Genomic DNA, 15,834 nt, shown 5'->3' on the forward strand with positions numbered 1-15,834 from the left:
TGGAATAACATGACTGGCCAGCACAGAGCCCTGACCTCAACCCCATCGAACACCTTAGGGATGAATTGGAACAGAACACTTTGTATTAATAACTTCACCATGTTCAAAAGGGTTATTCAATGTCTGCTTTTTAAATGTTTTACCCATCTACCAATAGGTGGCCTTCTTTGCGAGGCATTGGAAAATCTCCCTGGTCTTTTGTGGTTGAATCTGTGTTTGAAATTCACTGCTCGACTGAGTGACCTTACCGATAATTGTATGTGTGAGGTACAGAGATGAAGAAGTCATTCAAAAATCATGTTAAACACTATTATTGCACACAGCGGGAGTCCATGCAACTTATTATGTGACTTGTTAAGCAAAGTATCAGACCTACAGAAACAGGCCTTTTATATATGTATCCTACAGTTGCATTACTGATTAACTTGGCTCCGCCAACATGGCAGCCAAACTACTTTGAAATGAAGAGTGAACTCTAAATTCCCTCTTTACATATTTAAAATACTCAGGGTGCGCTTGATTTAGCTTGCCAGGCACACCAACGCAATACACCTATATAGTCCCATAAAAGCAGACTCCATATGCCAGGCAAGCCAAATCAAGCACATCTCAGGTATTTCAGATATTTTACATATCTCAACAGATACTGCAGTGTGTGTGTGTGTGCGCGCGTCTCACCCTTGCAGTGGACGGCCACGGCTCCATCAGTGCTCTCGCAGATGTGCATGAAGCGGCGGGTGATGACGTCGTTGGGTGTGCTGCCATCCACGAAGAACAGGTCGTAGTGGTCGAAGCCGGCATCCGTGAAGCGCTTGGCGTCGTAGATCTTCTTATTGAGCCGCACCACCGTGGTCACGTTGTGTTTCCGGAAGTAGGGGAAGTACGCCTCTGGGGCGTGGAGAGGGTAGCCTAGGTTGGGAGGGGAAGGAGATTCAGGTCAGTTAATTTGTGTAAAACGTAGGTAAGGAAAACTGATTCTGTTGAAGCATAGAGCAATCTTCCTTAGTATGTTGTCAAACGTATTACTACACCAATGGTGCCATCTGCTGTTACAGAGGAGAAAGGATTAGCTAGAACAGATGCATAGGGAGTCTACCTGAATCTAAACCTGAATCTAAACCGGAATCTAAACCTACACCTGAACCCTGTCAAAGGTTCATCGGTGGAGACAACTTTACTAAATTACTCTGGAACAGCTGTTGTTTTTCTTAAAGGAAAAGAGCACATAAAAAGGTCAAGGACAGAATCCAAAACTCATCTCACCATTTTCAATTTTACTTTTGGGATGGGGTCCACTGAAGGCCAGAAACTTCCCCGGCACGATCCAGTTGAAGTCACCGTTTTCCACTCGCTATAAACACAGAGCGAAGGGAGAAGACTGATTGTCTCGACTGATTGTAAATGTTGTGAATCTGTATAATTGTGTACATGCAGGGCTCCCTTGTAATGGAGGCCTTGGTCTCAATGGGATTTCCCTGTTTAAATAAAGGTTTTAAAAAATGGGGGGAAAAGGACATCAAACAGGGACCCAGAATTATATGGACATTTTGCTCTGACTGAAAAATGATCCTAAGAATTTAGCCTTTATTTAATCAGATTGGCCACCAGTTAGTAGCCATCTTCAGTAACAACCTAAATTGAGGAGCGGTCATTATCAACAACCGCTCAATTTACGAAGGACTAATTCCTCTTCTTTGCTGCTTTTGTTTTAGTGACTACGTGCCAAACAGTTTTTTCGGTGACAATTTTCTGTCCGTTCTTTCCGAGTCGGGTCAAATGAAACTGATAACGCTCACAGATGACTATTCATGAATCTAAAAAGTAATGTCAGGTCATCAGTGGAGCACAGAATTGCGTAAGATCTTAGAGTGGGATTGTGAATATTGTAGGGGTGCTGTGGTTTGCATTTACAGATGCTCCTCTGTTCAAACTGATGAGTGAGCACTTATTATTGGAGCGGGTCTAAGGTCACCATGACAACATTACCTCGTAGTGCTCGTATTCGTCCACATCAAATGTCTCAAAGTCAAAGAATCCATGCTGCAGGGCCTGGAGAGGAGAGAAGAGACAGTTATATATATATATATATATATATGCGTGTGTGTGTGTGTCAAATTATTCATGACCAAGCAAAACTAGTGACTCAGACAGCCCCAGAACTAGAGTGACCTCAAACCCGCGGTCTGCTGGGAAGCCTGACGCACTAAAGACTTTGCAGCATCATGATGACGGATTATAATCTGTGATGGCTGAGATCGGCAAAGTGACCCACGCAGTCATTACCAGCTGTATCAAAGCTAGCTGTGTTGATAATTATTGTTTAAAAGGGTAGGGATAATAAAGCAATAATAAAAGCAAGATGGTATGTGGTACTGTAATTATCGGCACGACGACGTGACACGATGTGGTCGCTAGGTACGAGGTTAAATTACTAAGGATGATTATTTGTGCACTTTAACCTCACTCAAATACACTGAGTATATCAGTCAGCATCCAGCCACCAGGGCCATGGTGAGCCTGAGGAGAGAACACATGATATCACCATGCTCCTTCCCAGTATTCCATCCTACTCCCACCACTGTGTCCCTCCTGTCTAAGGCCTGTGACATTTGTGGCAGTGGTGTCAAATAGGGTGTGTGAAGTCAGTACTACACTGTATCAGCCATATGCTGTAGAACTGGAATCGGTAAGCATTAGGGGGTCGTGATTCACAGCACTGTACAATGAAGTTCATTATTTAGTGAATATTATAGTTCGGCTGAGCCAAAGAGCTATTTAGCTCGTCCTGGAGGTCCGGAAGTTTTGACTGGTTCTTTATCCACCGGAAAACAATTATCAACTGATTTAATGGATTGGCCACAGACTTCACAGTTCTGGTTTCCCATGTCTAGATCAGTTAGGCAATCATGCCGACTTTGGAGTCTAAGAGATATTGTTTTTCTAGTTGATACATTTCACTTCAACCAAAAAGTCAGAAAGACGGGAAGACCAGGCCTTTGTTCTTAAATCAAAACCGGTTTTGACCAAATTACCCCAGCCACGAGCTGTTCACTCCCTTACCGTCGAGCAGACGGTATCAGAGCATGAGGTCTGATACCAACAGGCTCAGAGACTGTTTCTATCTACAAGCCATCACATTGCTGAACACTTGAACTGGACAGGATAATGCACTTTACTGTATGATCAAATCAGGGTTTTAGTAGTCATTTTGAGTGAGGTGACAATGTAGAATGTGCCCTTTCTACTTTTATAGTCGGAGAAGGTCTCTTTGCTGATGCCCTGTTTGACTTTGAATGCGAGTTTACGTGACCTCAGCTCAGCCTATCAGGAAACTGGGCCGGTCCATCTTGGTAGAGGGGCCAGCCGTTGCCCACTGATCAGCCAAAGGCTCATTATAGATAAGTGTAATAGAGAAATTATGCAAAGAAAATATATAATAATAATAATAATAATAATAATAATAATAATAATAATAATAATAATAATAATAATAGCAGGCTCATGGGCCGCCAGCCATGTCACCTTAATTTGATTTCCCTTTTCAAATAATTTTGTGTGTGTCAATTTCGACCAGCCCACCCAACTAAAAATATTGTGCAGTCCATCTGATATTTGCCAGACTTGCCAGATGGCCAATCCGCCCCTGCTCCTCACATAACACAGACAGGAGCTACTCTGTTATGCAGTTCCTTTCCGGTCAGGCCATTACAGGCACTCATCACAAAGCTTCATTTCACCCGGTCCCAGTTTAATAAGACTTGAGTAGTTTATTTAGGCTTTAGTTTAAACATTGTTAGTGAACTTTGTACGCACCAGGGCTCCAGACTGCGACCATTTAGTCGCATTTTGCGTCGCTTTGACTTGGCTGTCAATAACAAGATGTAGTGTACAGCGTATTCGGAAAGTATTCAGACCCCTTGACTTTCTCCACATTTTGTTACGTTACAGCCTTATTCTAAAATGGATTAAATTGTTTTTTTCCCCCCTCAACAATCTACACACAATACCCCATAATAACAAAGCAACAAAAAAAAAAATGAAATATCACATTTACATAAGTATTCAGACCCTTTACTCAGTACTTTGTTGAAACACCTTTGTCAGCGATTACAGCCTCGAGTCTTCTTGGGTATGACGCTACAAGCTTCGCACACCTGTATTTGGGGAGTTTCTCCCATTCTTCTCTGCAGATCCTCTCAAGCTCTGTCCGGTTGGATGGGGAGCGTTACTGCACAGCTATTTTCAGGTCTCTCCGGGGGTTGTTAGATCGGGTTCAAGTCAGGGCTCTGGCTGGGCCACTCAAGGACATTCAGAGACTTGTCCCGAAGCCACTCCTGTGTTGCAGGTTTTCATCAAAGATCTCTGTACTTTGCTCCGTTCATCTTTCCCTCGATCCTGACTAGTCTCCCAGTCCCTGCTGCTGAAAAACATCCCCACAGCATGATGCTGCCACCACCATGCTTCACTGTAGGGATGGTGCCAGGTTTCCTCCAGATGTGACACTTGGCACTCAGGTCAAAGAGTTCAATCTTGGTTTCATCAGACCAGAGAGTCTTGTTTCTCATGGCCTGAGAGTCCTTTAGGTGCCTTTTGGCAAACTCCAAGAGGGCTGTCATGTGCCTTTCACTAAGGAGTGGCTTCCGTCTGGCCACTCTACCGTAAAGGCCTGATTGGTGGAGTGCTGCAGAGATGGTTGTCCTTCTGGAATGTTCCCCCATCTCCACAGAGGAACTCTGGAGCTCTGTCAGAGTGACCATCGGGTCCTTCTCCCCTGATTGCTCAGTTTGGCTGGGCGGCAAGCTACTGGAAGAGTCTTGGTGGTTCCAAATTTCTTCCATTTAAGAATAATGGCCACTGGGGACCTTCAATTTTATAAAAACAGTGAATTAAATTTAAAATCACTTTATAAAACAGAAATCAATGGAAAGGCAGTGTAGGAGACTATCCAGTTCAGACAGAGAAAGTGAGTGGACAAAGATGCACACAAACATTGGACACGTGAGCGAGCTGTGGGCATGTGTACACACACAAAGCCTCTTTCCATCTCCTATTCTCCCTGTCAGGTCTGTGGTGTTGACAGCTGTCTGAGCTGCTCTCTCCCCCAGGTCTGTATTACGTACCTGTTCTCAGTTCTCCTGGGCAGCAGGTCCCTTAGAGAATGAACCCCTCTGCCAGCCAGGGTAAACAATGGTGAAAATGTCTTACTCCTTCTCTGTACCATGTTAAGGTTTACAAAGGAAGGAAATCACTTTAAACAGTTTATACTGTGGTGCCTGACCCACCTGTCTCTGTGTGCTGTATGTACGTTTGTGTGTGTACACTTGTGTGTGTGTGCGTATGTGCGTACCACAGTTTTCGTTAGGAAAATTTGGCGCCGGACAACGTGACCTGCAAGATTTTAGATTTACCGGACATTTGATAAATTGACCGAACATCCATATGCATTAGGTGCGTAACACATTAGGGCGTCCACCCACTTGCGCATGATACACATCCTTACTCTACTCTAGTCTATCAATCCATTCCAAATCTTTATATTATACATGACAGGGGCAGCATGGTGTTGATCTTGCCTAAGGTGGCAGCAGAACTGCTAGGACTGGGCCTGATGAACACAATAATGTGCTTCTAATTTCCTTGTGTTTGCGGCAGACCTTGGCCTGATCACAGTGAGCCGCTGCAGTTGGGAAGTCAAAACTGTCCAACTCCTTGGAGCAGCTTTATGCACATCAGCTTTGTTACTTTGTCCTCAAGAAGGCGCGATCTTGAGGCAGACTTTACTCGGTTTTGGAGAAAGAATCCCCTCTTGGCGGGCACACTGGAAACGGGGATAATCAACACAATTCTGCCCAATTTTGCCCAGTCAGGGTACACTTAGCTGAAGTCCCTATGAGGACCTCGCGTATTTTGAGTGAGTAAAAATTGAAAACACCCGACACTAATGTCCCAGCAGCTTGAGGATATATTAGCCTATGAAGTATATTTGCCTTTGAAAAACTGGTATTTCCGGCTAACGGAAACCCTGGTGTGTACGACACATAAGTGTGTCAAGCGATTAATTCTTTAGCACAGTGACATGCTAATGGAGGCACTGGGAGAAGACAGAGCAGAGAAAACAGCCAAACAGTGAATCATGGAACAGATCACTGTGATTAGAACTGAAACAGCCTGCAATTAACACAGCAGGCAGCCGTCTGAGCCAACACCATACATTAGAGACTCACAGCATTACAGGGACATAAAGAGGTGGGGAAATGGATGCTTAAACCACCTGCAATACAGCAACGAAGGAAAGTAGGCAAGTTGTTCTGAGGGCTATACTAGCCTATACCAGGATGTGAATACATTTCATGACAATTAAGGAAACAAATTTAAATTCCCCCAAATCCTAATTTCAAATAAATGGGCACTGGAGTTTCAAATCGCTGAAAAGTTTCAATACTGCCATGGATTAAGTTGTTGTTATTCCCTGCCTCTCACAATGGGAAGAGACATTTCCTGGGTTTTTGGGGAATGACGTAGTGAAGGGGGGTGGGGGTGGGTGCTAGGGCCTTTTTGGGAAGATAACGGAAAAGGCTGGAATGTGCAGAGGGATCTGAAACATTCCTGTCCGATGGTTGTATGACAAGTCTTTCTGGAATGACATGGCCAAACACACACACACACAGATTCGGTTGTAGTAAGTTGCCACCAAGTGTTGATGCTATGTACGTAATAAGGAAGTTCACATTATCCCAATTTAACTAGAGGCCCTCCATTCCATGTCAAAACATGCTAGAAAACAGCACTGTAAAGATAGCTAGAAAACAGCACTGTAAAGATAGCTAGAAAACAGCACTGTAAAGATAGCTAGAAAACAGCACTGTAAAGATAGCTAGAAAACAGCACTGTAAAGATAGCTAGAAAACAGCACTGTAAAGATAGCTAGAAAACAGCACTGTAAAGATAGCTAGAAAACAGCACTGTAAAGATAGCTAGAAAACAGCACTGTAAAGATAGCTAGAAAACAGCACTGTAAAGATAGCTAGAAAACAACACTGTAAAGATAGCTAGAAAACAGCACTGTAAAGATAGCTAGAAAACAGCACTGTAAAGATAGCTAGAAAACAGCACTGTAAAGATTTCTCCATGACTTCCAGCAACTAAATATAACCAGGTTTGCACACACTCTGCACAGAAATATACTGAACTTAATAGACAAAAGAAAAAGCCTAAGGTGGCATAAGGATGTTCTGGGTTTTGTTTGTTTAGTTCTCATTCCATTTTGACCACTAGGAGATTTGCCATTAAATACAGGGAATGTTCTGGGAGATGCTGTATCTATAGGGAATGTTCTGGGAGATGCATCTACCCACATACTGACCTCCAAGGCTGATTGGAGGAGGATTAGTAAGCCATGATAAGAACAGACTGAGAGGCACACACTGCTGGCACAATAAATCCCCAGCTTAGCCACTGTGTAACCTAAGGGGAGAGAGCGAGCGAGCAAGCGAGCCTTTGTCCCTGTAGCTGCAGGTAAGAGTGCCCCACCTGCTGTGCCACGTGAGGCCATGCTACCTTCCTACCGCTCACCTGCAGGGTTACATTACCGTCCCCCCGACAAAGTAGAACACCCTCGTACCCCATAGACTACACACAACATTTGATCACCCCGCTGGATTACATAACTCTGCCCTCAGTCTGGGATTACGGTCTTAATAATGCTAGGTCAGGATGTGCGGGCAAAGCTGTAAACAAAGACAATGCTTTAGACTGCTATGGCAGGTTTGGTTGAGCATGGAGTCTCAATGCTATATTGGTTGGATGAAAGCAGGTTATTTAAGCAATAAGGCCCGAGGGGGTGTGGTATATGGCCAACATACCACGGCTAAGGACTGTTCTTAGGCATGACGCAACGCGGAGTGCCTGGATACAACCCTTAGCCATGGTATATTGGCCATATACCACAAACCCCCAAGGTGCCTTATTGCTATTATAAACTGGTTACCAATGCAATTTGAGCAGTAAAAACAAATGTTTTGTCATACCCGTGGTATACGGTCTAATATACCACGGCTGTCAGCCAATCAGCATTCAGGGCTTGAACCACCCAGTTTATAATTGGTTTTATGAGACAGATGAAAGACTTGGGTCATTTCATTTGTAACCCCGTCACACTGCAAGACTCATCCTAACTCGTTAAGTAGAAATAAGTCTAGATTTCCTCAGTTTAGGCTGAAGGTGTCACTAACTTTAGGTTAAGCTGCAGATATACCATGTAGATGTGTAGGGTGTCAAATAATTTGGTAACTCATTCAGAATTACAGTAATTACACAGTAACTACACATGTCAATGTTGACCTAAGTACCGTATTTACGTTTAGGTCACCATGGTAGTTCCTGAGTAACTAAAGGCCAGCATCACTTCCTGTAAAGTGTTGGCTTAGCCTTGGATATAAGAAAGTGCTTAGAATGGTGAAAGAGGGAGGAAATGAGGGAGCAGATATGTTACACAACGGATTGCTTTCTATTTAACGTTACGATTTACTGTAAATCCACTAAATACATAAATACATAAAACTCACTTTCCGGATTCCTTGTAAGCAGTCGAGAACCGTCAGGTTGTATGTGCAATTTCCAAACGAGGCGTCCCTGAAACACAAAGAAATGAAGGCGTGAGTGAACAATTGAAAGAGTGTGTGATAGTGTCGCAATGAACACATCAGAGATTGGAAAAACAATATGCTGGAGCCCACACATGGCTACTGTATAGGAGGACCTATGGATAAGAGGGTATACAAGGTGCTCCTTGAATAGGGTAGGCTATATAGTTAGTCTCCATGTTTTTCTAAGTACTTCAGAGAGATTGGTGGAGGACAGCCAATGTAGCATCCTTGTATCAACCCTCCACACACACCCATACAAGATTCAAAATATAGAAAACATCCCCATTGCACACACACACACATAAATAAGCAACCCCTTTCCAAATCTATAAAATAAATGATATCATCTTTGTGGGACATGGGTACCAAGAGGAATGCTCCAATTGAACCAATCATTGAGCCAGGACAACAGTGATGTTACCATCCACTTCTCAGTTTACATCCTAGATATAGAACCCCTGAGATACAGTCTGAGGGTGACACTGACGGTCACCTTGGAGACATTTGGAGTGTCTCATATTATGGGATAGATGGAAATTAAATAATAGGCCAGCGACAAAGGATAATAAAAAAACATTCCGTTTTGAAACAGGGCTTGAAACAGGGCTCTGTATATTCATGGTGCAAAGCGTAAGACCATGTTCTTATGGGGATGTTGCTTGCAGAGAGTTGGCCCTGAGAGAGGACACCAGACAATGTGGAAGAGATCTTTCACAAAACAAAGCATTTGCATTGCGGCCCTATTTGGCATAGTCAATAACATAGTTTCTGTCTCATACACACACAATCTCAGAATGAACATTATGCGGCGTGAGTTTACTTGATTCCTCATTTCGTATGCATATTGTAGATGGCAGAAATAATCTGGGTCAATTTCAGCTGTTGTGTTCCCTTACTGCTCTCTAGGTTTGAGTGTCGCTGCAGGCTGTGAGTGTTCTGCTACTGACAGGAGCTTCAACGTGAATGGGACAGAGGTCCAACCAAGAACCTTCAAGAGGCCACCAACACAAAGCAGTGTGTTGGAAGCATGAGGAGCTCAGTTACCGTGACACCACTCACAAACGCACATATTCACGCGCACACACAGAAACCATGTGTGTGATTATATGCCATAGTGTGTGAGTCTCTGTACTGTAATGTGTGTCTATGTACCACTGTGCATGTGTGTGTGGGTCCATCCATTTCCCTGTCATGACATTGTAACAATCCCATCAAACCCCAGCCTGCACACAGTTAAAATAGGTCAACCACTACTGAGTAGGGCTGTGACAATATCGCGATACTGGGATCATCCCTCAGGGTAGCATCTGTGTCCCTCCCTCCCTCCGTCTATCACCCCTCCCTTCCTACCTCTATCCCAGCATGCCAACATTCTCTAACCACACTGACTGACCCTCTGGAGGGAACCACTGGGGAGAGATGGAGGAAAAGTCAAGGTCAAAAGGCCCAGTTAGAAATAGACTTTCTAAAAGTAGCTCAAGATATCCATCAAATCCAGTTAAAAGAAAACTAAACAGTGCTGGCTATGCAGAGTGATGGGAGGAGGGTTGGTCCAGCCTCTCTGTACAAGTACATAAAACTAGGCCTATAGGCTGTAGGTTAGTTGGGAATACTCACACAGCTCTTAAAGCTATTCAAATTGCTGTTTGACTTTAGTTGTTTGTGTTTGTAATTCCTCAAGCTACCACTGGGAGGAAATGAAATGAACATTACAGACTGCACGCTTTCAAGCGCTGGACCAGAGAGCCTAATGATGGAATGATGAGAACGCCATCACCCTTCTTCGCCATGCTCCCCTAGTTCATTCTAAACCAATTTCAAACATATTACATAAGTGCCATCCCGTTAGCTAGGGGCCCAATAGACCTGGTCAAGTAAACTGTCATTCTCACTCTAAACACGCAGGCAGGTTGAGACAAGCCCGAAGAGCCAATATCTGTCACTATCATAACTCAAGCCAACAATACCCAAATCAATCCTAGAGCCTGGCTGCCAACCCATGTCACAGGGCAATGAATCACAGTTAGTGTGTGCAGGACAAGTAAAGAAAGCAAACATACAGGTCAATGTAGGGGCAGAGAGGGTGCAACAGCACGACATGCCTTCACATTATTCACTCAGTCCCTTTCCCGCTACCACATTAATGTTCCCCCCACCCCAATTCCTGACCTCCATGTGGAATTGGTTTGGAATGCCGATGGGACTGTGGTCATGAGGGTGTTACTCACTCCACAGTTCATTAGGAAGGAGCTGATGAGATAAGGTTATTAGCTACAGAGCATGTACACCCCACCCCCCCAACACACACACACACACACACACACGACTATAGCCTCGTTCCTGGTATTTGTGATTTATTCAAGGAAAAGGTCAAACTAACAAGGAGGTGGCCAATTGCAAAAACAATCCTAACCCAAGTAGCCCCATCTGACCCATCCTTATAATCCCAAATTAAAGCTGCAAATCTAATCCAGCTACCTATTCTAAACCGTCCACTCCATCCAGATGCATGAAAACTGTTTGTTCGTTTGTTTGTGTTATAGGACAGACAAACAAACCAGGATAACATCAAGATTAAACAATGTTTGCACGTAACAGTGGTAAATGATAAGAAAACATTCCTGTTTATTGTATTTGTCACTTTCACTCCTCTGAAATGTAGTTCAATCCTATTAAAAAGAGTGAGTCCGCTGATCCACAACAGGCATAGATATTTTACGCTACGCGAAAGCGGATTAGTCCATGTAATGCTTGGGAGAGAGACAGGATGTGTGTTTTTATGGAGTGGTTGGAATATACAGAGTAAAACAAGTGTGTTCAATCAATCAATCAATTTTATTTTATATAGCCCTTCTTACATCAGCTAATATCTCGAAGTGCTGTACAGAAACCCAGCCTAAAACCCCAAACAGCTAGTAATGCAGGTGTAGAAGCACGGTGGCTAGGAAAAACTCCCTAGAAAGGCGAAAGCCTAGGAAGAAACCTAGAGAGGAACCAGGCTATGAGGGGTGGCCAGTCCTCTTCTGGCTGTGCCGGGTGGAGATTATAACAGAACCATGCCAAGATGTTCAAAAATGTTCATAAGTGACAAGCATGGTCAAATAATAATCAGGAATAAATCTCAGTTGGCTTTTCATAGCCGATCATTAAGAGTTGAAAACAGCAGGTCTGGGACAGGTAGGGGTTCCATAACCGCAGGCAGAACAGTTGAAACTGGAATAGCAGCAAGGCCAGGCGGACTGGGGACAGCAAGGAGTCACCACGGCCGGTAGTCCCGACGTATGGTCCTAGGGCTCAGGTCTCTCAGTTGGCTTTTCATAGCCGATCATTAAAGAGTTGAAAACAGCAGGTCTGGGACAGGTAGGGGTTTCGTAGCCGCAGGCAGAACAGTTGAAACTGGAATAGCAGCAAGGCCAGGCGGACTGGGGACAGCAAGTGTTTTGTTTCAGAGTAAGGCAGGATTAATAATTGAAGAAGACATTTTTGGGGATCTAAACTTGTAGGACATAGAAAATGTTTTGTCATTGCCACAAGCCTGGGAAAACCACAGACCTTACTATATGAAGTATAATTACTATCCGAGAGGGCATCGATTCAACTGCTTTTTCAGGTATAATAACTGACCTGGTTCTGATGGACACGAGACACTCCGGATGTTATTTGAGCCTCACCAGTCATGCGTCATACATACAGAACCATTATGTACACATACAGTGGGGAGAACAAGTATTTGATACACTGCCGATTTTGCAGGTTTTCCTACTTACAAAGCATGTAGAGGTCTGTAATTTTTATCATAGGTACACTTCAACTGTGAGAGACGGAATCTAAAACAAAAATCCAGAAAATCACATTGTATGATTTTTAAGTAATTAATTTGCATTTTATTGCATGACATAAGTATTTGATACATCAGAAAAGCAGAACTTAATATTTGGTACAGAAACCTTTGTTTGCAATTACAGAGACCATACGTTTCCTGTAGGTCTTGACCAGGTTTGCACACACTGCAGCAGGGATTTTGGCCCACTCCTCCATACAGACCTTCTCCAGATCCTTCAGGTTTCGGGGCTGTCGCTGGGCAATACGGACTTTCAGCTTCCTCCAAAGATTTTCTATTGGGTTCAGGTCTGGAGACTGGCTAGGCCACTCCAGGACCTTGAGATGCTTCTTACGGAGCCACTCCTTAGTTGCCCTGGCTGTGTGTTTCGGGTCGTTGTCATGCTGGAAGACCCAGCCACGACCCATCTTCAATGCTCTTACTGAGGGAAGGAGGTTGTTGGCCAAGATCTCGCGATACATGGACCCATCCATCCTCCCCTCAATACGGTGCAGTCATCCTGTCCCCTTTGCAGAAAAGCATCCCCAAATAATGATGTTTCCACCTCCATGCTTCACGGTTGGGATGGTGTTCTTGGGGTTGTACTCATCCTTCTTCTTCCTCCAAACACGGCGAGTGAAGTTTAGACCAAAAAGCTATATTTTTGGCTCATCAGACCACTTCTCCCATTCGTCCTCTGGATCATCCAGATGGACATTGGCAAACTTCAGACGAGCCTGGACATGCGCTGGCTTGAGCAGGGGGACCTTGCGTGCGTTGCAGGATTTTAATCCATGACGGTGTAGTGTGTTACTAATGGTTTTCTTTGAGACTGTGGTCCCAGCTCTCTTCAGGTCATTGACCAGGTCCTGCCGTGTAGTTCTGGGATGATCCCTCACCTTCCTCATGATCATTGATGCCCCCGAGGTGAGATCTTGCATAGAGCCCCAGACCGAGGGTGATTGACCGTCATCTTGAACTTCTTCCATTTTCTTAATAATTGCGCCAACAGTTGTTGCTTCCTCACCAAGCTGCTTGCCTATTGTCCTGTAGCCCATCCCAGCCTTGTGCATGTCTACAATTTTATCCCTGATGTCCTTACACAGCTCTCTGGTCTTGGCCATTGTGGAGAGGTTGGAGTCTGTTTGATTGAGTGTGTGGACAGGTGTCTTTTATACAGGTAACGAGTTCAAACAGGTGCAGTTAATACAGGTAATGAGTGGAGAACAGGAGGGCTTCTTAAAAGAAAAACTAACAGGTCTGTGAGAGCTGGAATTCTTACTGGTTGGTAGGTGATCAAATACTTATGTCATGCAATAAAATGCAAATTAATTACTTAAAAATCATACAATGTGATTTTCTGGATATTTTAGATTCCGTCTCTCACAGTTTAAGTGTACCTATGATAAAAATGACAGACCTCTACATGCTTTGTAAGTAGGAAAACCTGCAAAATCCGCAGTGTATCAAATACTTGTTCTCCCCACTGTATATACACAGGCCCAATCTATTGTAAGACACACACACCCTGTTAATAAGAGGATAATGACTACAAGGGACAATGATGACAGTAAATGAGGATGACACAGAGGGAGGAGTGGGACAGGTGTTGTGGAGCTGTGACCTAGGTCTTTGTTGTCAGGTGGCATGAAGGGGTGATTACAGAGCATTAGATGTCCCAGGGCCAGGCAGCGCGTCAGTGTCAGGTTAGACAAACATACAGGGGAACTGGGGAAGGCCTCTGGTGCCCGTCTCCTCTGGAGGTGGAAACCAGACAGGACAGAGGAGCACCAATAAACCAATCATTAAGGTCTAGCGAGCTGCTTGAAGCTCCAGAATAAGTTTACAGAGACACAACGTAAACAAACACCTCTGTAAGCATTTGTACGGAATGATACAACTGTAATGATACAAATGTAAGGCAATTAGCCAAGATGTGCTTCCTAGACAAATATCAAATTATTATTTCTGTGGTTAGAAATCATGCTGCTGTGTGGTAGAGAAGACATGGCTGGTCTGGTCTTACCTGAAGGGAAGATATGAAGCATTGGAGCCTGAGATCAGAGCCCTGTATGCCTCCTCTGGGGTCTTCTTTAAGTAAATGACCTGGTAGGTAGGTAGGTAGATGAGAGTGAGAGTGAGAGTGAGAGTGAGAGTGAGAGTGAGAGTGAGAGTGAGAGTGAGAGTGAGAGTGAGAGTGAGAGTGAGAGTGAGAGTGAGAGTGTAAGAGAGAGAGAGAGAGAAAGAGAGAGAGAGTAAGAGAGAGAGAGAGCGAGAGAGAGAGTGTAAGAGTGAGAGTGAGAGTGAGAGTGAGAGTGAGAGTGAGAGAGAGAAAGAGAGAGTGTAAGAGAGAGAAAGAGCGAGAAAGAGCGAGAGTGTAAGAGTGAGAGTGAGAGTGAGAGTGAGAGTGAGAGTGAGAGAGAGAAAGAGAGAGTGTAAGAGAGAGAAAGAGCGAGAAAGAGCGAGAGTGTAAGAGAGAGAGAGAGAAAGAGAGAGAGTAAGAGAGAGAGAGAGTAAGAGAGAGAGAGAGAGAGTAAGAGAGAGAGAGAGAGAGAGAGAGAAAGAGAGCGAGAGGGAGAGGGAGAGAGCGAGAGAGTAGAGTAAGAGACAAACTACACGAAGAGTTATCTATCCAAAACTGACATGTATGGATAAACCACCTCTCCAATCTTTTTGGCCCTATAATAAAGAACAAACAGCAAAAACATATACACCATCAACTACAAATCCACTGCATTCTCAAATTACATTGAATGAACTACATGACAAAATACAAACCCTCCAACCCAGAAAGGCCTGTGGTGTTGATGGTATCCTCAATGAAATGATAAAATATACAGACCACAAATTCCAATTAGAGAGTGAGAGTGATTCACTGTAATAGTGAAGGTGTACATTTGGCAGTAGAAAACCTAAACAGTATATTTGACCTCTCAGCTTCCCTATCAAATCTAAAAATGTCAAACAGAACACAAGAAAATTAACAATGACAAATGGTTTGATGAAGAATGCAAAAACCTAAGAAAGAAATAGAGAATCTTATCCAACTAAAAACCATAGAGACCCAGAAAACCTGAGCCTACGCCTTCCACTACGGTGAATCACTAAAACAATACAGAAATACACTACGGAAAAAGAAGGAACAGCACGTCAGAAATCAGCTCAATGTAATTGATGAATCCATAGACTAACCATTTCTGGGAAAATTGGAAAACACTAAACAAACAACACGAAGAGTTATCTATCCAAAACGGAGATGTATGGGTAAACCACTTCTCTGGCATCTTCCCCAATATTTGTAAACAAGGACTGTTCACCGCAATCCACAAAAGTGGAGACAGATTTGACCCCAATACAGCAGCACCTAGA

The 15,834-nt window shown here is 43.8% G+C and overlaps 1 protein-coding gene across 4 annotated transcripts in view; it reads right to left on the reverse strand.

Annotated features, from left to right (window-relative positions):
• LOC121576467 (dual specificity protein phosphatase CDC14AB) overlaps positions 1-15,834 on the reverse strand; it is a 49,299-nt gene that overhangs the window by 19,230 nt on the left and 14,235 nt on the right. For all 4 annotated transcript variants that reach the window (XM_041889629.2, XM_041889628.2, XM_041889627.2 and 1 more), the window contains 5 exons: positions 14,492-14,571; positions 8,565-8,631; positions 1,987-2,049; positions 1,264-1,351; positions 679-909 (listed from right to left, as the gene is read on the reverse strand). In XM_041889629.2, coding sequence (XP_041745563.1) covers positions 679-909; positions 1,264-1,351; positions 1,987-2,049; positions 8,565-8,631; positions 14,492-14,571 — 529 coding nt within the window. The remainder of the gene's footprint in view (positions 1-678; positions 910-1,263; positions 1,352-1,986; positions 2,050-8,564; positions 8,632-14,491; positions 14,572-15,834) is intronic.

Source organism: Coregonus clupeaformis, chromosome 11, assembly GCF_020615455.1.
Source record: "Coregonus clupeaformis isolate EN_2021a chromosome 11, ASM2061545v1, whole genome shotgun sequence".
In the NCBI taxonomy this organism is placed as follows: domain Eukaryota; kingdom Metazoa; phylum Chordata; class Actinopteri; order Salmoniformes; family Salmonidae; genus Coregonus; species Coregonus clupeaformis.